General features: G+C 35.5%; 3 protein-coding genes across 3 annotated transcripts; 1 reads left to right on the top strand and 2 right to left on the bottom strand.

Moving 5' to 3' along the window:
• LOC105166427 lies at positions 852-1,712 on the top strand (the record flags this gene model as incomplete). The annotated part of the gene is given in 2 exon segments (XM_011085771.2): positions 852-925; positions 1,048-1,712. Coding segments are annotated over 2 exon segments (419 nt in total), but the record flags the coding sequence as incomplete, so codon positions are not given.
• Positions 6,760-9,243, bottom strand: LOC105166428 (triphosphate tunel metalloenzyme 3). Its single transcript, XM_011085772.2, has 2 exons — positions 8,508-9,243; positions 6,760-7,266 (listed from the first exon to the last, which is right to left on the bottom strand). Coding segments are annotated over exons 1-2 (606 nt in total). The 5' UTR covers positions 9,113-9,243; the 3' UTR covers positions 6,760-7,265.
• Positions 19,627-21,885, bottom strand: LOC105166502 (protein NRT1/ PTR FAMILY 5.5-like). Its single transcript, XM_020695319.1, has 4 exons — positions 21,737-21,885; positions 21,365-21,579; positions 20,699-21,243; positions 19,627-20,562 (listed from the first exon to the last, which is right to left on the bottom strand). Exons 1-4 carry the CDS (start codon positions 21,753-21,755, stop codon positions 19,728-19,730), a joined length of 1,614 nt encoding a protein of 537 aa, XP_020550978.1. The 5' UTR covers positions 21,756-21,885; the 3' UTR covers positions 19,627-19,727.

Genomic DNA, 26,174 nt, shown 5'->3' on the forward strand with positions numbered 1-26,174 from the left:
GTTTTTATAACTTTTTTTATTTTTCTTTTTTGGGGGGGGGGGGGGTTGATTGATTACTGGGCAGCAGATGCATTGTTTTGGTATGAATTTGTTTGCAAGTAGTTGGTAATTGAGGCGATTGCTGTTTCTTGTGCTTGTGGTTGGAAATGTGTGTTTGAATTTGATTTTATGCGGCAAAAAAGGGAGACGAAAATGATTGATAATTAGTGAAATCTGGAAGAATTAGGGTTGCAGTATTTGTGATATAATTGGTAAGTAAAGTCACGTATGTAGGTTGAGGTGGATTTTACTTTTATAGAATTTTTATGCAATGCAGCATGGAGAGTGTGAACTTATGGCTGTTTCACAATGCGATTATTTTTACCTATTTCTGTCTATGTATGTAATCAGAATCTGTTACCTAAGTTCTTGGCCGTATCGATAATTCGATATATGATACAATACTCTATTAGGAATTGGAGCTGATTGCCTTGAGGAGGCTATTATGTTAGCCAAGCTTCTGCTTGGATGAATGTTCTGCTTCATGAGTTGTTTTTGTTGAATCTGGAGAAACCAGAAGTTCTGGACCAAGAACATAACAAACAGATGATTTGATCATCTTTTAGTACTTTTAAACATGTTCTCTTTCTCGACTAACATGTATTCTTGGCCTTTGCCTGCGCTTGGGTGTCTAGCCCTCAGAAGTAATGGTGGTCGAATAATGAATGGTTTATTTAGTTTATGGTCTGTAATTGTGACTGAAAGAGCGACGTAGCAATTCTTGGTGGAAAAGTTAGCTGCTTATTTCAAGTCTTGCATTTACTTGGTGACTGTAGCTGTTCTTTATGATTAATTAGTTTACTTCTGGCCAGGTAGAACACGTCTACTTAGTCAAATGAGGAGTGTTCTAAGAGCAACATGGTTGCGGTTTTGTAATTTGATGAGGGTATGCTAACAATGATTCTTCTCATTTTTTGTTTGATTTCGAGGCCCAACAGGGAGGTAAAAAAGTTACATTTTATTGCATCAAACTACTAATTGGGATGAATTCACTTATATTTTCTCCAGTTTTCTCCACCCACTCAGACGTCTCTGAGGGACAAAGCTATAGCAGTTGCCGGGAGAGTCACTACAGTCAATGATAAAGAAAGTTCAAGTGTCTCTTGTCCTGTATGTTTGAATGTACTTAGGACATCAGGTCATGCTGAGGTGAAAATGACGCTGGCACTGCACTTGAGTTTATGGCACCCTGATGATGTTATGCTGCAGTGGGATATCATGCAGAACAACAAGAAATCAATTATTCATCTGCCTTCTTTGATTATTGGAGTTGGAATGGCTGCTGGGTTCGCAGCTCTTTTGGCTATTTCCGCCAAGAACCACAGTCGGTTGCCTGTTAAAATGACAAGGTAATCCACACTGAAGTTGAGATAGTAATCCTGAAATCAGCCTCAACCATCAGACTGAATTTAGCATCGATCACCATGTTAGAGACGGCACTGAATATATACGAGGGCCAACTAGTTCAGTTCTGCCAGGATAGGGAAACACACTGCATATACCTTCAGATCAAAGCAATTAAATCTTAGAAATGCAAGGAAACTTGAGTTAGAAAGCACCGGATCAATCGCATCTTGTTTCTACCTAGTCTATGTTGGTGCAAATACAATCAAAAGATACTACCCTCTTGTTTCCCTTCCCCTCCCTTGATGAGATTGATATTGTTGCATCTTCTTCTTTATGTTTTTCTACACTAGTAGGAGTCATGTGGTTCTCACATATTGGTTATTACTAAGATAAAATAATTATATTGCTTAAAAAAGTTAAATGAAGTAACCATAAGGGTATTTCATAAATTAAGAAATATTTTTTCGAAAGTTAGTAAGTAATTTATAAATGAAAAGATCCTATTTATTAACTTAATGAATTTGAACTTTTAGAAATTTATTTAAAAAACTTTCCATTCAATGAAAATTCAGATGCTAAATAATAATTAAACAAGTTGTTCTTTGAACACATGGTCTCATTATTCATTTGTTTGTTCGTCTTTGTTGGGTGGAGAAATCCTCTTGCTCGATTTTATGAATTTCTTGGGTTTTTCTCAATGAAATTGTTAATTATCTTCCTATTGCTTGCGTGTGAATTTCAATGTGATATTTCTTATTCATCATTTACTATTTCCGTCGTCTGTTCAAGATATTGCACCTTTTTATTATACATAGAAATACTAATTACATGCTTTACATCAATATCGCTAAGTCGATTCATATATCGATTCGATCAATAAACTCACTCAATTTTGTTAGATATTAGGGGCTATGTCTCTGTATTTGGAGTAAGTTATAAACTAATAAATTAGTAATTTTTAGAATCAAAATACAAAAAATGACCAACTTTATTAAATAAAAACTTTTTTATACTTAAAAGATAAAAAACTGCTAAATATTATATATTCTTGTATGTAAAAAGAAGAAAATATCGATATGAAAAATATAATCTTTTCAACTGATGCGTATTGACGTCCAACAGCACTATAAGGGTCGAAAAATCTTTAGGAAGATCCTAAGATTAGCGAGGGATTAATCTGCAAAACAAAAGTTAGCACTATAGTGCTTAAGTCAAGCACTGATCTTTACTGGAGAAATGAAGGACAAACTTGAAGTAATGTGAGAACAATGATGAAATACGATGATGAAGTGATATAATTGGTGTGAAGTGCAACAAAAAGAGCTAAAAGTAGCTAGAAATCTAGAGTGAATGAGAGTGAGACCTTTACAAAGCTGTTAGGAAGCGGTTAGGGCAGACCATACACTGTTAGAAAGATGCACGTATTAGCTAAATACCAAAAAAATTGATTTGTGATTTGGACTTATCTAGATGAGGATATGACCTCTTGATCGTGTCTTGTTCAATTAATCAGAGAATTCGGGAATCAGTTTACCTGCTATTGGAGGAGTTGATTTCAACCAAATTACTTGGAATCAGTTGGAAGTTTTTTAATATGACATGTAATAATATCAACAAATTGTGTGACATGTCATTCCTACTGTATGCTGATTCACTTGCTGAATTGGGCTCATTTTTTGTTCCTGTCAGGTTAGGAAGAAAAAACATGCTAGGGATAGAGACTGTGCTCATGAACCAGCAGGGCCTGACCTGCTAGGCTGCTAGTGGGGGTCTATTTCCTTATCTTTGGGCTTTGAGAGAAATATATTTAAGGGGGCATCATTACTCACCCCCCATTAGAAGTGTAAGACCTGGTGTTAGATTACTGGAGTAGGAAAAAATAGTCCTGCAAAAGAAAAAATCCTTTTGTTGTTGAAAGAAAGTTCTGTCGGTAGAAGATAACTTGGACGCGCATGCGGATTTAAGGGGATCCATGCCTATCAGTAAAAAGGTAAGTGATAATTATAATAAATAAAGAGATGAGACATACCTAGCGGTGCTCGAAGGACACACGCTTAACGATTGGAGGAGAGGCAACAACTAGGAGAGAGGGGCGCCGAGTCCTGAGCAGATGGGACTGCTCAACTGTCCTCATATTTAAGCCATCTTTCCTATTTTTCATTTCACACACTTTGTGCAATTGAGTAACCTTCACTTCATCTTCATCATTTATCTGTAGAAAACAAGTTTTTCATGAATTTTTTGAAATTTCTTTTGTAGGTTTTCAACTTTTCGATTTATGGATTCCAATTTTTCCTTGCTCCTTATCATCTACACTAAGTAAAAGCCTCTTACTTGCTCCTAGTTGTTTTATTTCTTGAAAAATATGTCAACTGATAGTACTGATAAGAAAGCGGCCGATGAGATGATAATAGTCTCGGTAGGCTCTTTTGAAGAAGAGGGGGAAAACACTGTGACCTCTGATTCCGCTTCCCACAATGGAGGTGAGAGCGAGGAAGAAGGGAACACTAGGAAGTAGAAGGAGAGAAAGAAAGTGGATGAGAGATTGGTGGCAACCGAGGTTAAATCTTTGAGGTTGATGTGGTGAACATAAGGAAGAAATATGGAATACCTGCTGAATTTGTGATTCAAGTCCCTGCTCTGGATGCCGCCCTAATTTTTCTCCTGAGGAGTTTCTATGCTTTTGCTTTGTCCAGTTGGAAGATGGTTTGCGTTTTCCTATTCATAAGTTCTTTTCTGTTGTGGCAACTTTGTTTAATGGCCTTTAAAGTTTAAACCAATCAATCCCCAAATCTTTCAGCTTGTTATTGATTTTTACAGTTTGGTGAGAAATCTAGGGGAGACCCCCTCTGCTGCACAATTTCACTCTTTCTTTCTGCTCAAGAGCGCAGGGCCTGGCCTGTTCTATTTCACTTCTTAAGGGAAAGCTAAGTTCCCCCCAACTGAGTCCTCTGTGAAGGAGTGAAAACTCCTATGCTTTGGAGGTTTCCTCCTATATGGATTTCAAGCCCCCCCTTAATAACTTAAGTACTCTATCTGAACTCACCTTGTTGCTTTCTAGAATTTGCTGGAATATTTGAATATTTTCCTTTTGACCCTCACAAGTTGGTTCACCTTACTATTCTCCATCGCTTCAGGCTGAGCCCAAAAGAGGAGAATATGGATCATGCTGCTAGTATTTCTTTATACAGCCTTTTGTTTGTTGTTTTCCTACTGCAAGAGAATTTTAGATAAATCCTAATTTTAGTTTGATACCTGGATTTTGGTAGAGAAGATGTTCCAGAAACTACTGCAAAATAGAGTTGTAAAGGGGGAGAAGACCCCTAGTGTCGGCTTCTCCACCACATGCACCCTACTAAAGAGCCCCATCAACCCTTACTAGTTCTATTTCAACTGGAGATCCCAAGGGCAAGCGCCCAACGGACCCATTGCCTATACTTATGAAGAGAGCAGTTCTTCTCTTGGAATTCCCGCTATCTGGTGTTGTACGTCTTGGAGGTCTTTTTGAAGACACTCCAAACGAGCCAGCCACTTCTCGGGGACCTCTGGTGGATTTGCTGGAGGGGACGCTTGTACCCTAGTAGGGGGGACCCCTATCATAGCGACGCATTCTCCTAGGAGAGTTCTTTCCGTTCCTCCTTGAAGGGTGCTTGCTTCCAGCGTGGGGGCTGGACAAGTAGGGACTAGTATCGCAATCTGCTCTTATACAGCCACTGCAACCACTTGTTGGATCACGCCCAGTAGGGCTAAGGAAAGTTCGCCTGATGTAGTGTCGGAGGAGGTGCTTCGCCTTGGAGGATCAGCCAATGGCTCCGTTACTTGGGGAGACAGCATCGGAACCGGGAAGGCTGGGATGGACCCTCCTACTAGTGCTAAGGAGACCCTTGCAACAACCTGCAGAAACTGATCGTTGTTTGGTACCTCCGCAGTTTTTTGCTTGTTAGCGGGATTGCTGGGGGATCTACATGATATCTCACGCTTTTAACTCAAATTTCCCAAAGACGGCGCCAATTAATGCGTGCAATTTTAGCATATGTCCAAAGTTCTTGGATCTCGATATTGAATTTGAGCTAATTGAGTGAAAGCTATTGAGAAAGAGGACCTACAAAATAAAACGTTAGCACTCAGATGCTTAAATTAGTTCCGAACTTAAGAAGAGATGAGTATAAGAATAAATTATGACGACAAATTATGATAAGAATGAGAATTTCGTATATAAGAGCACGAAATTAGAGTAGTAGAGTAACAATAAGAGGAGTTCTCGAGTGTGGAAGAGGATGCTTGCCGAGGGATACTTCCCCTATTTATAAAGAGGGAGTTCCCCTGTAATAGGAGTCTTGCTGAAGAGAATCCGCATGGCCAGCGAGAAAGGTGGGATTCGTGGAAATTCTTACCGAGTGAGAAATTCTTTCAAATTGAAGAATCCAACCTCTTGAGGGCACCTTCCTTCCTACAAGCTAGCTTTGGAGGTCTCCGGATCGGGCTTCCTCCTTAGGCCGTATTTGACGAAGTATGCTCCCTTCCTTGATTAGACTGTGTTGTGGGGGGCGTCTTTTTGGGCTGAGCCTAGTAGGCCTCCCCTTTAGGCCGAACTATATTGTAGGAGACCCCCTTCTTGGGCCAAGCATGGTGATTTGGGCGGAATGCCTCTCTCTTGAGTTGGTGGGCCTATATTTAGGCCTATCACTCATTCTAGGGTCAATCTCTTTTAGGCCATACCCATTAATCTCTTTTGGTTAGTTCATCACAAAAATTGAATAGAACCATAACAAAATGAACTCGTTGTCAGACAGATGTTAAAATCATAAAGGATTTGTAATTTTTCAAACAATAAAAAATATTTGTAATTACGTCAAACTTCAAAAGAGGTGGTTGTAATTCACCCTACACATATTATATTTATCCATTTATAAGTATAAAAATATACATAAGAATATAAAATGAAAAGCAAAATTAAAAAATTATGTTATTGTTTTTCCTTAACACAACATTTTTAGTTCAAATTTTAACAAAAATAAGCCAAGTGTAAACAGAAAATTTTAGAAGAGGTCTAAATGCAATTTCAATTTTTTGTTTAAGAAAAATATAATCTTACATTTTCAAACAAAATCTAAATATAATTAACTTATATTAATTTATCGTTACATACAACCACTTATATAATTAAAATAATATAATAATCTTTGCTGTCATTATTCCATATGAGAACAATCTAATTTTAAGAAAATTAAGTACAAATCCAATGAAAAGTAAGACAAACTTTGAATGTATGAAGTTTTAACAATATAATATTAATTAAAGGTTGGTGAAACTATGAAATGAGGAGCGAATAGCAGAAGGCAGCCACGCTTTCTATGAGAACAGTGCAATGAGTGAGAAGCTAAGATCCGTCATTCTATACCAATCATAGATGTAGGAATATATTTGAGAATGGCCGTTCTATTCTCACTCCATTCCTACATAAGAATCACCTCTAGAGAAGCAATCAGAGTTCTCGCAAGACAAAAGCCCAACAAGGATAGCACTACAACATAACTCAACCAGGAATCAATCAAAATGCAAAACAGAGAAGTTTCATTTGATACTACTGAACCAAGTAACAACTCTGACATTCCACAATTTCAATATGAGAAATTATTAAACCTCCACCCTGGAATGAAAGAAACTGGGGCATTTCCAGAAGTTCTTCAGAAGAAATGATAGAAACAGAGAAACTACAAAATATAAGGTTCCCTCTCTTGGCCATCCACAGCAGCATATAATAACCATAAGAAGACCATTTTCGGCAAGTGGCTAAAGCAGCTGCAAACATGGATAAATTCTTTGCTTCACTCTGCTCCTTAACGTATGCTACTAATCATTATCATCCAGGCACATAGCCTGAATCAAAACAAAGAGCAGCACATCCATTGATTAAACAGGACATCTAAAAATTCCAGTTAGACAGAAACAATATGAGCAATATGTGAAAACACAATAAATAGGATGCAAATGACTCATACATATATCAAAGGAGATATATAGCCCAATCTACCTTAGACAAATTTTGCAGCAAGAGGAAAGGTTATTACCGTTTTAACATAATATAGATGAATGTATTAAAGCCGTGTGGCTTTATTAAGGAATGCACAATGCTAACTTTCTCTATTGTTCATAGATTGGACGTGACTCAACGTTGGACATAATAAGCAGTAAATGATTCTCCTCACTAAAACCTTAAGATTTTAGATGAGGTGAGCCGGCCAAACAAGAGATCTTGAGTATGAATCTCACCACTACCCATTTATTAGAAAGAGTTTCACATATTAGGTTTTACAAAAACGAATGCTGTCTGCACGTGGCATGTTAGAGATATTAGATATTAAACGTTTTTCCTCTCTAAAAGTTAGATGGGATGGTTAATTTAATACTTAACAATGTAACACTTTGACAACATTGAGCTGCTTTTCAGGTTTACACGAATAACTAAAAACCAAAGACTAAATTTTATCTGGATATGCTTTTGGGAGCTCCTTGTTAATATATATACATCCAGTACACAACATTAATGTCAGAGAGTGAAACAGCAAGGTAATTGTAAACAAAAAGCCTAACAGGACTTAGACATAACAAAGCTACAGAGACTGACTTGCTTGATCATCCTAGTTAAGCAGAGTAAGTAAATGATAAGCCAACCTATGCAACTATGTTTTTCTGTTCCCTAACAAATCAGCTCTGTTGTGGCTATCAAAAAGAAACTAATAACCCACTAGAAAGCAAATACCCCTTCTCACTTCACTGATTAAAATAGTTCCTAAAGTTGGGATTAGAAAACTGCACAGTATTAACAATTGAATAAACCCTTCGGCCTAAGAATTGAATGTGATGATATAATAAGACGGAATAATGAATTATTTACATACAAGCACATTGCACTCAATGCAAAGATAGTACTACCAAAGTTCAGAAAATGGAGTCACATGAAGAAACTCTACAACGATATATATGATGCTAAGAACAAAACCAACTAAAAGGAGAACATAGCAAGAGAACACATGAATTATCCACCACAAAGAAATTCAGGATATGAATTTGAAGGGTGAATGTGGTACTGTGATCACAAGCAACTACAAATTACTTACTAAGAAGGCAACTTTCCAGCACGGAAAATGGCAAACTTGGACATAACAGAATCAGAGTACTCAATTCCATTTTCCTTGAAGTATTCTTCGATCATCCCCTTGATTCTCTCAGGTTCTATGCTCTCGCACTCAACCTCATACATATCCCCAAAGTCGTATTTAACCTCATCCACCTCCAATTTCACCCCATTCCATTCACACACACTCCTAACATTCCTAAACCCTCCTAACCCCACAAATCCCTTGACCCCAAATTCCTCCTTTACCCTCCTCAAAACCCTTGAATCCACGTCCATTAGTTTTTGGGGGTCCTCAAAACACGCCTTCCCGATTGCAGAGTCCACCTCCTCCTCGTCTTCCTCGACACGGCTGACGCCATTAGCGAGGACGGCTTTGGCCTTAAGGCAAACGAAACATTTGGGAAGGTGGGTTTCCTCGTGGAAGCGGAGACGAAGCACGGCCCGCTGCGAGCTCAGCTCGGAGGCTGATCCATCGAAGAAAGTGTTGTGTTGGTGGTGAGTGGCGATGTGAAATGGAGAGAGTAAAGATAGGAGCTTCTGGTGGGAGGATTTGTTTGGCAATCGGAGCTTTACTTCGACCTCCATTATCAATCTCGAAAATAAACCCGTACTGATTAACTATAAAAACTTGATTTTCAAGTATAACGGCGTTACGTGGGTTTTCTTTGATTTGGATGCTTACACTCAAGAGGAGAGACCGATGCGGTGGGGAGGGAGGAGGCTGCAGTGGACGAGGGGGCGGCAGCGGAGGACGACGCAGCGGCGGCGGCGCGTTTGCGGGCTTCTTCGAGTTCTTCCTTATCTTCAACTTTGACTTCGATTTTAGTAGGTTTCCGTCTGAGCATCTCGCCCCTCTCCGCACGCCGAGCGACACTGACAGGCTGAGGAGGTTTCGATGTTTGATAATGTGGTTGCTTGCTTTCAGTACTACCAATTTGGAGGCACAGATGGTCCAAAGCCCACTTGAAAATTTGGGCATCATTTGGGTGAACCCTGCCTCTTTACCAATAATTTTATTTATTTTTTTAAGAAATAATTAAACTATCGAAAATTTGATATAATTACACATAAATTTTATATAGTAGGAGAAATCATATTTAACACTTCTGATGTTATTTTTATCTAACAAATGTGTTTCTCCATTAGTCAAAACTGATCCAATTTACTGATATTAACAAAAAATAATCAGAAAAAATCTATATTAACCCCTGATTGACTTATTACTGACTTATTGCTGTTTCAATAAATTTTTTTATAACCAAATTACCCTTATACGTTTTCATACATTAATGCATACAAGGAAGTATATTTTCACCATTATAATAGTAGTTTAATTCGAAAAAAATATTTAACCTGCAATAAATCGATAATAAGTCAATCGAGGGTAAATATCAATTTTTATTAAGTTTCTTTTTGTTAAAATCAACAAATTTATTGAATGTTAACTAAAAGAGGAACTTATTTGTTAGATGGAAGCGAACTTCAAGAATGTTAAATGTAATTTCCCAAACTACAAGGGTCAACATATAATTTCACCAAACTTCAGTGAAGAAGTGCGTAGTTAGCCCTTATTTTAATTATACCAGTCGTTCCAACACACTTCTTCATTTAAATAAAAAGAAAAAAATTATTAATACTTACCTAGAAAAAACTTATAATATAGCCACAATATAACATATCATCTTTCGTAAAAGATACTATAACTGATATGATTGCTTATTGATACATAATAATAAACTACAATATTTGAATATTATGTATATAGATATATATAGATAATAAGAAAAAGTATAGATTAGTATGTTTATATATATGTTGAAAATATAATAATTTTTTCTTTTATAATTATTGTGTTTATCTAAAAAAAAAATTAATCGGAGAATTACTTCGTGATTATCAATTAGAAAATTTAAATAATTTTAGAATTTTCACTAATGATAAAGGTAGGTCAATTATATAAAAACTTATCTACTATGTTATTCAAAATTACTCAAAGATAGGAAATTTGTAATAGTAAAATAATAGATTTGGAGAAGTAGCACAAAAGTAAATCACAAGAGCAGAAATTTCTCTTTCAATTTTCATATTTTTTCCGGTCCTCATATTTTCAATTGGTAAAAGTGAGAATTTTAAATTTTATAGAGTTATTTTTTAAAATCGTCCATCAATAGAAATGCCAATGATTTACACTTCAATATTCAGTGATAAATTCAATAATTATTATACCTTTTTATGTATCTATAAGATGCAATCTCTCCAACTTTATTATTTTTTTATTCAAATCTCAAAACTTTAATGTAGGGTACAGAACCAAAGTGGTATTCCTTATCAACGAAAGATTATCCAACTATTACACTTGATTTTGGAGTACGAAACTCCTTAGGATTACAAATAATGAAAGAATACACAAAATAAAGAGATAAAAAGAATAAATTGTAATTTTGAAAGAGGCTCAGGAACAAGCCAGATTCAGACAAGAGGGTAATTGGTCACTTGGCACCGTACCCGCAGAAACCTTCAGCCCACGGTTGCTCCTCACTCAGAGTAATCGGATCACAGAGATCGAACCAGAAAATCGGCACACACAATAACTTAGATTTCCTCCTCTTGATCCCTTCTCTAAACGATGGAATTCTTTTTAGTATATTTAATGTTATATTGTAGGGTAGTGAGAGGACTGGACTCCTCTTTAAATAAGACATAAGATGTAAGTCTAGGAGTCTTCCCATCAAAGCACCTATTGGTTGAGTAATAACTATTAATAATTATACATATTGGTTGAGTCACAACTCTTTACAAGCCAATTATCTCTAATAATAAAATAAATATTATATATAGGCAATATTCTAATATTTCTGCCAATGAAAACCTAAAAATTCTTTTTTGTTTTCTACAAGAATAATGTCATTGCCTAAAATGGGAAGGAGGGCTCTCTGTTTTATGTTTCAATAGATTTTCTGTCTTTTGTGCTGTTTCTGTGCATTTTTTTCATCAATTTTTGGGCAATTTTTTCATCAGTTCTAGGCAGTTCTTTCATCAACCTTTCATCCCTTGTAGTTTTTTCATAAATTTTGGGCCTATTTTGTTGTGTTTTCATTGGAAGAATATGTTTATTTTTTTTTTAAAATTGTGTTTTATATTAAACTATGGTGTCAAATCAATACATTTTCAATGAGACTATGTACCGAAACAAACATTTTTCACTTTAATTACTATTTCAAAAGCTAAAAATTGAAAACAAAGTTACAAACGAACAGGCTCTTCAATCTTCTAGAATTCAAGAAATCAATTTATGACCCATATAGAATTCTCAAAAAGTTGGAACGTTTCAAGCTCTAAACATTCCTCTAGGTATGGAGTGTCATGCAATTCAAATTTCAGAGTTTCAGGGCTGAGAATTGGAGGTAGCTCTTCTAGATCTTGCACCTTCTTGCCCATTGAAATCAGGCTTTGTTGGCAAGACAAGGAAAGGCTGAATAATATTATATTATTTATATTGTCAAACCATGTACTAAAACACGACCATGTTCTCCTACTCCGTCAGACTTAAAACCTATTTTAATAGAATGGCCAAACCTGTAAAAATTTATAAAGATTAGAGACTAAAACTATAGCACATGCACGTTAGGGATCAAAAGCAAATGAATGACTATATATAGGGACCAAAAATACAATTTTTCCTATATTCGTTGATATCTTATCTTTTCACCCTATTTGATATATTGATAAAAGAAACATTAAAATTCAATGCACATCATGTCAACAAACTTATATGATATATTCCTTTTGTGTTGAAAGGAAAAAAGAAAACATCTCAAATATTTTACTACGACTAGTAAGAGCAATGTTAGTTGCTATTGTAGTGCTTTGGTCCAATGCTTTTGATTTTAGCTTCCCTTTCATGTATTGCTGCATATTAGGTTGAAGTGCATATTGAGTGCAGTATTTTTCTATTTGGCCCATGTGGTAATGTTAGTCCATTATAGAAACCTTTTGGTTAAGTAATTATATATATACTAGTAACTACGAGGCGCATTGCGCGTGAATCAATAACTTTTTTTATACTCTTTTTGGAAATATTAAGCTAATGCAAAATGTTTTCAATTATAAAAAGAAATAGATTAAGATATACTTCAATTTATGTATATATATATTTGAGTTAAAAGCGATCAAATTCATTAATACGTAAAATAAACCAAAACACTAATAAGTCTGATTAGACATGTTTTACCTAGTCGCGTAGGTCTCAAACCATTCACCAGCATAACCAAACACACTAAATAACAGACTCATATGCCCTATTTAAATTCCTACCAATCACAATAACCAAACCCATACCATTGACTCAAGAAAAGAAGATATTACAAGCAGACTCTGCTTCTATTAAGAACCCTATGATAATTTTCTAATTCCACCTCAGCATCTCTCCACACACTCATAGGATCCAGAATCCTTCCCTCCATAAGTTGCTTACATCTATTCTGGCAAATAGTCCAACACAGGGTAAAGAAGTGCCATTTGTCTATTTCGCATCCTTGTTGTACGAGCTGAATCACCCACTCCGCCACCCCTTCGTTCCATGCCGAAATAACTCTCCACGGGATGCAAGACAAAGCCCACATCCGCTATGCAAAAGGACATTCCAAGAAGATATGTTTAGTAGATTCTATTGGCAAACCGCAAGCCCCGCAACACATTTCAATACCTGGTTCACGTCGCCCTATTTTAACCAGAGTGGGCAGAGTTTCTAGACATAATCGCCACATAAATAACCTCACCCTTGATTAGACCTTCGCGCCCTAAATCAGCGCCCACAGCTTCCTCCTTTGGGTTGTAGAATTTAAATCCATTGCAGATGATGAAGCCACCTCCCTCTCTCGCATAAGCCTAGCGTGCAAGTACGCACTACATACCGTGAACTATCCCGTCTATGAAACCGCCACCTCCATCTCCCCTCTTGTGTCGTTGGCTCCTCTATTCATTAACAATCTTTCTCTAGTAACTCTTGAGGTGCAGTACACTCCTTCAAGTTAGTGAAGGCCGCCGACCTAACATGGCATCCCAAAATGAATCTTGAGCGAAATATCAAGCCTTCAGTACACAACTCAACAAAGCATTCGACTGGGTCAATACTCTCCACCCTTGCTTGGCTAATAAAGCCCAATTAAACTCTTTCAAATCTCGAAAACCTAATCCCCCCTGAGATGTAGGCCGGCATTGCTAGGCAACCCAATGGGTTCGTTTATCCCCCCTCGAGTGCCACCAAAAATTAGTGATAGCGACTTTTAAGCGAAAAAGATAATCTTGTGGTTAGAAACAGGACATTGCGTAGGTGGGTAGTGATTGCAGGCCCAATTTAATCAACACGTGTTTTGCCTCCTGCGAGAGTAATTTAGAATTCCACCTACATACCCTCTTCCATATACGGTCTCATTTATCCTTGAATAGTGCCCCTCTAGACCTCCCACTTGACGATGGCAAACCCAAGTATCAACCATGACATGGAACTAGCTGTACATTCAAAATGTCTGCCAATTGAGCTTTCCTTCTCTCAGACATTCGACCCCCTACCACCATGCTAAACTAGTGAAAATTAATCACCTGCTCCGAAGCTCCTTCATAACTACTCACTATCCTCCGAATCTCTTCCAATTAGGATTCATGTGCCTCACAGAACACCAACGTATCATCAGCAAATAACAAATGTGATATTGGGGTGCATTCTTTGCCACCGCTACTCCCGCCAGCCGTCCTTAACACTCCACCACCTGCATCAATCGGGATAGCGCCTCTGCACTAAAGATAAATAATATGGAGATAGCGGGTCACCCTGATGGATACCTCTTTTCGGCTGTAAAAACCCAAAAGGTTCACTATTAAGCATAAACGAATAATAGACAGTCGTAACCAGCAACATAATAAGATTAACGAATCTATGATAAAGGCCTAGTCTAAGAAGCACTCCCCTAAGAAATAACCACTCCACCCTATCATATGCCTTGCTCATGTCTAGTTTAGCAGTCGCACAACTTCTCTTAGAATGAGTTGAAGTTTTTAAATGGTGATTAATTTCAAACGATAATAAAAAGTTATCAGATATGAGCCTACCCGGAATAAATGCTGATTGAGTTTGAGATATAAAATAATCAAGTAAGCCCTTCAAACGACTAGTTATATACTTAAATGCTATTTTAATCACCACATTACATAAACTAATTGGATGGAGATGAACCACTGTTTCCGGTGTCTCACATTTGGGGACAAGAACCACATGCGTATTATTCATTTTACGGTACAAAACAATGTCATTTAAGACACGAAGGACAGAACAAGACACATCATGCCCCACAATAGGCTAGAGTTTTCAGAACAATAGTGGGGCATGACATTAGGGTCGGGGAATTTTAAAGGAAACATACCGAACACAGCTTGCTTAACCTCAGTGGCCGTAAACGGTTTTCATCTCTGTGGTGACTTGAGGCTTAATGACTGATAGAACCTCATTTAACTGTGACTCCATCGGATGAGAAAAAACAAATATATTCCAAATATAATGAAGTATAACTCCCTGAATGTCTGAATCATTTTCTTTCCACTCGCCAGCTTCATCCTGAATTTGCTTTATACTATTCGATGTCCGAAACGACGTGTGTGAGTGGAAGACTTAGTATTCCCATCTCCCTCCGCCAACCAATGTGTCTTATTTCTCTATTGCTAATAGAGCACTTCCTAACACCGGATTTCCTCAATTGACCATCGGATTCGCCCCATTTCATCATAGGCCATTGTATCTAAGCAAACTGATTGTAATTGGACAAAAACGTTCCTTTAACACTTTAACCCTTCTCCCCAATTTAGTAAAAACATCCCTATCCCACCTAAGCAAACTCACTAATAATTCTTGAATTTTACGCTACAGTCTAAGATTAGGATCCGTTGTCCTACAATCTGACTGCACTTCTCCGACTATAATCATCTAGCCTTAAATCTGAACTGTTTTCTCCGTCGACCCCTATTAAAACTTCTATCCTCGTTCCAACAAATTTGAAGCATTACATGATTAGGATAAGGAACTGTTATACACTTTATACTCGTGTTCATATGTTGCGAATCTAGTTCGAGTTTCCACATGCTCGATCTAACCGAGCCCATACAGTATCCGGATGTTGTCTACGATTACATCAAGTCTGAGGAGCCCCTTGGAAGCCCAAATCTACCAAATCGCTGCGTGATAGGGTATTTCGAAAATGGCAAAATTGCAAAATTAGTCCTGTATGTTTCGGGGGTGGCAAAATTGATCCCGTAGCTATGAAACTGGCAATTTTAGTCCTTTATGTTTAAAATTTGAGCAATTTTGGTCCTTCCGGCCAAAAGTGGCCGAAAATTAACAAATCAAATTGGGGATAGGGTTTCAGCGATAAATAGACATTACTACATAGGTAGCATCTTACGTGGATGCTGGCGTGACAAAAAAAGGTTAACCATCATCCACCACCACCACCACCAGCAAGCCGATCGTCGGAATTTTTTTTCCGACGCGTCTTCGGCCACGCGTACCACCACTAAACTCGTCATCCTACGCTGATTCCAACCCTATAGCATGTGTTTTAATCGGAGTTCAAACATGCCCCCAATTGTTGATTATAGTCTTATCCTAAAAACTAGATTTATTTTCTTTCTCTTCTCAATTCACCGCCGTCCGACCTACCCGCTATTCAACTCCCCATCCTCTGGTGAGTTGATTGCACCCAAGCCCATCCATTTTCATCAACTATTCGGTTGGTTCTCTTCCTTTTTATCTTCACTATTTTTTCTCTGCCCCCACCATTGATTTTTCCGTCATATCTCCGTCACCACCTACCATCTTGCTGGCGGACCAATACCCTTGTGTTCGCTCCCCATGGCACAGACATCCCTCCAATCAGTTTCCGTCAACGGTACATCCACATCATGCCCTCATCATCGGTTGACTTTTTCTTTATATTTTAATTTAGTGGCAATTTTAGTCCTATATGTTTTAATTTAATAGCAATTTTGGTCCTTCCAACCATAATTACCAGTCAGCATCCACGTAAGATGCCACGTGTTTAAGTTGAGATCAATTTGGCAACCAGAACCCTAAGCCCCAATTTGTCCTGCTAATTTTTGGGTAATTTTGGTCGGAAGGACCAAAATTGCCACTAAATGAAAACATATAGGACTAAAATTGCCAGTTCAGTAGTTGCAGGACTAATTTTGCAATTTTACCTTTCGAAAATCGTCAATCTGGCACTGAGATCTGTTCGCCCTAGTTTTCTCATTTGAGCGTAAGATTTCATAATAATCCCCTGCACATATCCACGTTGTATCCCGATTCTCTACTAAGTTGAGTGAGCCGATCCCATACCCTTTTTCGTTTTGCCGTGTCAGTTTACCCATAGAAACCCGTAAACCTCCAATTTATTGTCTGCTTTCCCGAAATCACAACAGCGTCAATGTGATTAACCGAATAGGATCTCAACTGGACTATAATATACTTCCTCCACAACAAAGCTAAAGACCCTGCTCGACCATCTGTTGGAACACTTACACTGAACATATTCAATCAATCTTTTACCTTTTCAAACCTGCTATTTCCACATTTTGTTTCTAACATAAACAACAGCAGAAGCTAGAACTGTCCGACCCATTCTCCGAGCTTTCAAATTGTCGAGGCCACCCCCAATCCCCAACAGTTCCACGCTAGTATCGTCATGGCTCTTGGCGGCGGTGCATTTCCATTCTATCCGCTGTCAGTACTCGCTTCCCCAAGCTCTCTTTTCCCCCTTAATTTATGTGTATATGTATATGAGATGACTATAAACTAGGGGTGGCAAAATAGATTAAAACCGATGGGTTCACCCAACCTAACTAGTTTTGGGTTGGATTGGGTTGGTTATATTTTAAAATAAGTTGATATGAGTTGGAGTTTTAAATAAAATTATATTTTGTATGGATTGAATATGAGTTCATAACGGATTGAATATGGTTGATGATGGGTCTTAATGCGATCTACCATAAATTAAAATAATAAAAAAACTAAAACAATCCATCATTTCCTCTTTCCTCATATATACTTACTCTCTTACATCTCTTTCTTTCTCACATATACAAATATTCTCACAACTCCTCTTGCTTCATATACACACACTCTCACATTTCTCTCTCTCTCTCTCCCACACACACACACAAAGTAAATAAACACTCTCACAACTCATCTTTCGTCATACATACACACTCTCACATATCTCTCTTTCACAAACACTATCCTCTTTTTCTCACACACACATAAAAATTGTGTCTCAACAAATATATAAAACTTGATTGCATGATTTAGTGTTCATTCAACATGAGCATTCAAAATGTTATAAATTATTTTGATAAAATATAGTATTTTGTTAAATATTTAGTAGATTTTTGTACTTTAACGATTTAGCAAATGAATCTTAATGTACATGGTCATTAGACAGAAATGACATATGATATAAGTTTAGTCAAATTGCATTACAAATAGTTATTACCTTTTTTAATAGTTCAAATATTATTCTTTTTTCTTCCCATTATGTGCAATTTTGGAATATTTAGATTCAAATTAATAAAATAATTTATACTAACCCGACCTAACTCATTTTGAACCTGTTCATTTAGACTCATTTTAAACTCAATCCTTTTTGGACCCAACCCGTCCATTTGCCACCCCTACTATAAACAAATAGAACCTAATAGAATTATCAAATTTAGGATTTCATGATAAGGGTGGTATCAAAAGTCCCCAACTGCTGATGATGGTTTCTATATGAATTGGTGATGAATTTTAAGTGGATTAGTAATGTTTATGGGTTGGTGATGGCCTGATGGGTCTTAAAATCTATCACCAACCCATATAGGACCCACAATAAACTCATGATTGTAATTTATACTAATATATTTTATCAATTCTATTATATTACTAAAATTACTTTAAACTAATAGAAAATTAGACATGAAAAACACATTTGTGACCCATTTGAACCCATATAGGACACAAAATCTATTTAAATTTATTTAACCAAAATCATTTTGAACTTATATTAAAAAATATTAAACACAACCCAATCCAAAACTAGTTGGGTTGAAACTATGGGTTTCTACCCATATTGCCACCCCTAAATACAGATATAGATTGCTGATTTATTCCTAAAAAATAAAAAACACATTTTTAGATTTATTCAAAATCATGAATTTGATTAGTTTAAAATTCATCACCAGCCCATATAGAACCATGATGCAATAAAATTTAATTAAGTTCAACTAAAACATACTAAATATGTTTGGAATTTTTTTCTTATAAAAAATGTGGAAAAGGTTATAAAATGTGGAAGTAGTTAATGATTTTTATTGCAACTAAATCAATAATGAATTTAAAGAATGAAACCATAGATTTTATCTATTTAAAACCCATCATTAACCTAGGAATAAACTAGGGGCAAAGAGTACTAATTATATTAAGGGTGTTAACTCAATTTATTCATGTATAAAATTATTGTAATTATTAAAATACAACTAATCCATAAAAATTAAATAATTGAACTACTTAAATTTGGTCCTATTTGATAGAAGCACATAGTTCATATTTTTTAGCCTTGCAAAATTTGGATTTTAATCCAAAAGCCCAAAACCCATGTAAATAAGACTATGTCTAAAAGGTGAGGAGAGAGAGGCCAAAATGACACACCTACACATACTAGAATTAGGCCTCTCCTTATTTTGCCTCAAGAAACACATCTTCATCTCTTTCTCCAACCTGTACTTGTGTACAATTACTACATAATCAAAGGTTGTTTTTGCAGCTCTTTCAAGAACTCCAATACCTTGGAAAGTGATTTCATCTTGATACTGTGGACTCTGCCTAGAGGCATACTTAAGGTGTTAGCTATAGCAATTTTAGGGCCGATATGCACAAAGTCTAGTATCCATTGTCTATAGCTAAGACTATTGGGATATCTAATGATTCTAATTACATTCGCGCCCCTAGCTTTCGTCTCTTAATGTTGGTGTTGACCCAAATTGACGGTAAAAGAAAGTCACACAACTCTCTATACTTGCTGGAAGGTCCACATTCTTATTGATGGAAACCAATTATAGATGATACAAAAGACTTATCCTTGATTTACAGAATGCAATCACAAAAATGGGAGATTGCCTAACAGCAGCAGCAACAAAAAGGTTGAGTCTCTCCAGGATCAATTTGTTCTTTCTGATTCATATAAGAATACCAGCATGTCAACATCCAGTATGGGACAACATTACAGGCTATCAACCATGCCAGCATCCAATAGTACTTGTCGAGTCGACTTTCGTTCAGGCTGTCCTGAAACCAGCCTGAGTGTCCCTCTCCATCGCTCAGCCCTCCAGCAATGTACACAATCAGGACGCTCCCGAAACATCCCAAACCATGCACCAGATTGATAAAAGTGAGCATGAATTTCCACCAAGAGAAAACAAATTTGTTCAGGAGAATAGCAGCTGTGCTGAACTCCAAAAGGCCGTCTACTGCACCAAGAAGCACAAACTGTGGAACGAGCCAGAAAACACTCATCGGGACTTCTGCATCAGGTTTATGCAGTAAATCATGTTTTTTAACCATGTCAAGTCTCCGGGACTCAACACTGCCAGCAGTAATGCAACACACCACGCCAAGTATCATTGACATTGTAATGCCTGTTACGGGAGCGTACCATAAGGAACATATAAGTCGGGGAAATAGTCGTCTTCCTTGAGCCCAGGACCAGAGGAGGATTGTAATAGGTACGGTAAGGCTTCCTACCTTGCGATTCATAGTTTTCGCTTGCTCAACAAAGTAAGTATAGGAAAGAGATGATATCAGGCCCCATAGAGCGAAGGCCATTGCTAACGGAATCATGAATATTATGTATTGAGCATTACGGACTTGAGTGAGCGAGCTGAGTTTCCATTGATTCTGCACTTGTTGCTCTAGAGTTTGATCTGGCAATATTATTGCAGCCTTCTCTAAGCACCTGAGGTTTGAAAAAAGTTGGACAGTGAGGTGATTTTCAAAAGGTCCTAATAGTCTTTCGTTAACAACTCCATCTACTTTTATATGCAAGAATATGCTTGTTTACGTGGGAAATATGAGGGATAGAGAGTCAAGACCTGCAGCAACGAAGGGGAGGAATTTCGTGTACTAAGACGGAGTACTCGGGCACACCGTGGAACTGACTTAAATTTGGAGGTCGCGGAACAAATAACTTGAAGGCTGCAGCAGAAAATACCTTGAGGAGGATCGTCAAAGGGCTACCCTCGGGTCTATCACGTGAGTAAGAGCACGACCTGCTCAAGAACACTAGAGTTGCCAAAACCATGAAAATTGCTGGAATTCCAAATCGGAGCGACCAGGGCTTTATGTAAGGAAGTGCAAAAGCTACTATAACGGTGAAAACGAATGTCGGCCAGTTTCCAGCAAACATGGTCAAAAGTGACCGTCCGCTGAAATCAATGATTCCTACCTCCACAGATTGCTCAATCAGGAAACTCCCAAGACAAACAGAATGACCTGATATCCCGACTGCTATTAGAACTACTGCAGCAAAAAAGAGCATACGGTGGGTGTTGCTGATGCATTCAGGCACATTGGCGTTGCACGTACGAAGGGCGTCTGCTAGGACGGGCGGAGTTGACATTGTAAGAATTCCCATTCCCTGGATTCAAGAACCAGGCAAATGATCTATATCAACCTATTGAATTGAGATCAATCAAGCAGCGATTCTTAGGAAACGAAAACCATAACTATCTAAGGAAGAAATTTAGTGAGAGAGTTACTGCGCAATAGGAGAGAGAGGAAGCAAGGAGAATCCAGAAATTGCCAAGAAAACTGTCCACAATGAACTGGAGCACAAAAGGGATCACTCCGACCAACCCCAGAAACACATTGACAATTCCAGCAGCATGTGTCAGCTTAAGCTTCCACACATCAGTTAAGTATATCATCAGCATCCACAGAGCATACCCTGCTAATATGTCCGCCCACACCACCGCTGCATCAAGAGAAAGCTTGCGTATAAGTCATTGACTTTCGAGCAGTTTGGTGACAGGGAAGAGAAAGCAGATAAAACAAAGGCCGTGAAGACGATTACAAAAGCAACGAAAAAGTTTACGTGATCAACTACAAAACGGAAAAAGAAATGCACTTGCCCAAAATTCTTGAGTACATAATTTCGCTGTCGAATTCAACCTATGATGTGAACATTGAATTACATTAGTGCATACTTATGCTGTCTATATAAGCTTAGCTTTCCAGCAAGAGAAAGTCAACATGGCAGAAACTGGGAAACTCTGTCTGAATTATGTGTTCGATAAACTATAACATCAAATGGTTATATATATATATATACATCTACCCAAAACAACGTATGTACGGGTAACGATACGCCGTGGAAAGTATAATCCGTTGACATTTTGCACTGCATCTGCCATCAAGAACAATTCTTCCGCGTTGAGTTTACATACTCCTATGCAAAAACTAACTACAAGTTGACACAGAAATGCATTGTCTAATAGAAAACAGTACTGACATGCGGTTGGCAGCAGCGGAGTAGTTCATCTTTGACATATTCAGCTAAGGAAAAAGAAACGAAGACTTTAGATTTCTTCCTTGAAAGACTTGCTTACATTATACTCTCCATGGCCAAATGACTTGGTAGGAACTCAAACACACAACTTGTTGATGCAAGAATTCACGACCAAGAATTTCTGCAAGAGCTGTCTTTGGTTCGGGGGTTGTTATCCAAATGAAGTGACGATTTGATGGTGTCACTAGTTTTATATTTACTAGGAAGCATGACGTGTAATGCACGTGTATAAATATAACTTTCGGGATAAATATATTATTTGTTAGTCGTAAAAAAATATTATATTTATGATATTATTTGTGTTGTTCTTGTTGAAGTATTAGTATTATATAATTATATTTTGAAAACAAATTGATAATAATTGTTTTAATTGACAAGAAAATTATTTACGTCTATTATTTAATTGTAATTCACTTTCTAAATTTAAATGATACTATATAATAAATAAAAAGCTATACCCCAAAATTAAAATTTTGTATTTCATATTCACTAATGATTGTATTTCATTATCTTGTATTAAACTAATTAATATAACAATAAAAATAATAATATTAAAAAATTCAATAGTAAATAAAAAAATTTAAGCAAACATCCTTGTTTTTGAATTATTTTTACAAGAAATTTTATTAATACACAATTAATAATATATACAATCTGATTATATACTCCGATAAAAGTGCGAATGTTTTCTCATAATAAAAATAAACACTCAAAACATTATCACGTATTTTTTATGTAATTATAAATTGCACTTATTATTATATTGTCAAAATGGTACATTCGTTATATTATGAGAAAAATTACAATCTAAAAATAATTATCTAATGTGAATATTAAAATAAAATCAATTAGTCTTTAGAGCCACTTGATGATTTAAATTTTTCAACAACACCTTTAATTTAATAAAATAGAGAATTTTATTCAACATTATATTTTTATATCTTGAAGTTTGGATTAATATATACATTTTACTCATGTGCTATTTATTTTAAATTTTACTGTACTCTAATAAATCATTTTGTTTAGGATAAATTACGTTTTGTTATTGGAACTATGCCTGTTTTCATACTTCACCATCAAAACTTTTTTTTGTGTCAACTTACCATTTCAAATTTGTGAAATTTGTACTTTGTAATATATGATCATCTTTTTGTTGATTTTTTTGGCGGAAAAACATATGTGAAAAATATCACATTACATAAGCTTAAACATCACATGTACATTGCATGTGATTTTTTCGACAAAAAACTTGGTTGAAACATATTTATAAATGACAAAGTGTAAATTTTGTATGAAAACAGGCATAGTTGACACAAAAAAAAAGTTTAGATGTTAAAGTGGAAAAACGATCATAGTTCGGACGGGAAAATGTAATTAACCCTTTTGTTTATAAATATGTAAGATCTTTCCTAGCAAATTAAGCTTGTTAAAATATTATTTGCCTATTTATCTTTTAGTTAGATATATCATTCATCTTATAAGTAGTTTAGAGGAATTAGAAATACCATATATTTTTCTTCTTTGTTAGAATTAAATATTAATTATAGTTGATCCCTTAAGTTTTCAAAAATAATTTTAGTTTCTCAAATTCATTTAATGACGTTAACATCCCTAAACTTTAGCTTTATCTCATATTAATCCCTCTGACTATATTATAATTGAGAGTAAAATGATCAATTTAGATTTTTTTTCTTCACTTTAGTTCCTAAGTTTATAATTAAGTTGTTAACAAGGAGTTAGTGTCACATCAAACAAGGGATGTTAGATTCATAGAGTGACGATTTGTTCACATTTAAGAACTCAAATTTGTATATATGTACAATAAAAAAGTTTTATATAATCAGGCTCGATCAAATACAACAAATCATACAAAATGTGGTATATGTGACATGTCATTGATGACTCTTCTTAAATTGTACACAAATCACATGAAAAATGTATTACATTTGCTATGTAATTGGTTAATGTTTAAACCAAACTCGATTTAAGTTAGTATTTCTTTTTGCACAACATTCCTCTTGATACATTGTTATGGGGATAATTCCTTCGAATGTACTTTCAAGGGCAAAATAGTCACTTTATATTATGTTTTTGTTTTCTTATTGACGGTTTCTGTCATATTTTTATTTTTGGGTTATTTATCCTTAATGAAAATTGAAAACTAATATATTTTAATAAGGAGTAAAAGTTTATAGTATGATTGTAAGTATATATTATGTGAAACATCAAGTATGACATAACATTGATGCAGTTTTGTGTTCACTAATATATATACATAATGAAAGCATCAAAATTCAAAGGAATACCCCACTAAGGTTACAAATGTTCCCTCACAATAAGAATAAACCCTAGATTCTCACTATTATGAAATAAGTCAAACTATGTCCAACATGTTTTTCACATAAAAGATTGCCACATAAACTTAAAAATTATCAAAATATATTCACTTGGCATGCCACGTTATATTTTTCGCTATAAAAAAAACGACTTTAAAGAACCTATTTAATCATTTTTTTAGGTTATTGAATAAAAAAAAATGAACATAATTATCATACTAAAATTAATAGTAGACATACTTAATCAACTAAAAAATAACTTTTCCAAATCAAATTGACTTATAGAAATAAAATGAAACGCTCCATAAGTATCCCTTAATTTGGCAATCAAAACAAGGAAACATGAAATATTTAATCCTTATCAAATCCTATTTTTCATCAAATTATTAATTATCCTATTACCATATTATCTCATACAAACATAAATAAGTAAATAAATAAATGGGCCTAGGTGTTTAGATTATTTGAAATTAATCATAGACAAGTAGCACATTATGAAAATTAAAGGGTGAATAGCAATTTATCCCATGTGATATTGAAAATAAGTGCATTATCCTTCTTAAAAAAAATATAGCAATTTATCCCCTATATTTTTTAAAATGAAGCAATTTACGTCCTTATACAAGGAGGTAAATTGCTTCATTTTAAAAAATATAGGGAGGTAAATTGTTGTATTTTAAAAAATACAAAGAAATAAATCGCTATTTGTTTTTTTATAACGGGGTAATTTGTTCATTTATAACATCACAACGGGGTTGGTTGCATTTTTTCCAAAAATTAAATTACAAAATACAGAAGATCCGGAATTATATATAACATATGACAAGTGGATATATGGCATAAAAATTTCTCATGAAAAATTTTTTAATTCACCAGAAAAAATGGATAAAAACATAACAGATCCGTTAGTGTTTATGGAACCAGTTTGAAACTTTTTTTAATTAATGCAGAATGAGATACACTAATAAAAATGTATCAAATTGAAAAACATATCATGATCAAAGTTTCTTCTCATGGGGCAAATTCTCTACCAGAATATTGTACGTATGATTTTTCAAATTACACGTCGCAAAACATATCAGACATTTATTTTTAGGGTAATTACAACTAATTTCGCTAAAATTTGATATAATTATGAATACCGTCTCATTATTTACAAAAATAATAAATAATTTTCTTAAATAAAAAATAATTATGTAACCCCTAAACAATGAAGTCAACATTACTATTTTACCGTTTCGATTTTTTTATTTGAAAAATATAAAAGAAAATTTGAGAATGGGCAAAATATATAGTCCATATAGCATATTAATCTATAAACTAATTTAAAAAAATTTAAATAATGTATAAAATTATATTTCATGGTTCAAAAGAGCATTTGATCAGTTCGTCACAGAAATAGGATGGAAACCTAATGGAGGCTAATGGAGTGAGCCCATTGTTACATGGACGTTAGAATTAGAAAAATATTTATAATCTACCAAACAATAAGAAAATATTTGTAATTATATCAAATATTAGAGAACGTAGATGTAATTTACTCTTAATGTCAAAGTAATTTTTCAAGTTCATGATAGTATGAATAATTATCAACCATATAAGTTTAGAACTATCCTATATAAGGTCATGCAATTTCACTACACTATTACTCCTCTGGTGCCTCAC

The sequence above is a fragment of the Sesamum indicum genome, linkage group LG7 (assembly GCF_000512975.1).
Source record: "Sesamum indicum cultivar Zhongzhi No. 13 linkage group LG7, S_indicum_v1.0, whole genome shotgun sequence".
NCBI lineage: Eukaryota > Viridiplantae > Streptophyta > Magnoliopsida > Lamiales > Pedaliaceae > Sesamum > Sesamum indicum.

Coding starts and splice junctions, on each gene's coding strand:
- LOC105166428 (XM_011085772.2), bottom strand. CDS start 9,112: ATGGAGGTCGAAGTAAAGCTCCGATTGCCAAACAAATCCTCCCACCAG.
- LOC105166502 (XM_020695319.1), bottom strand. Junction 21,244..21,364: donor CCTCTCTCTCCTATTGCGCA/GTAACTCTCTCA, acceptor TCTTGAATCCAG/GGAATGGGAATTCTTACAAT. Junction 20,563..20,698: donor CCTCCCCTTCGTTGCTGCAG/GTCTTGACTCTC, acceptor TTCAAACCTCAG/GTGCTTAGAGAAGGCTGCAA.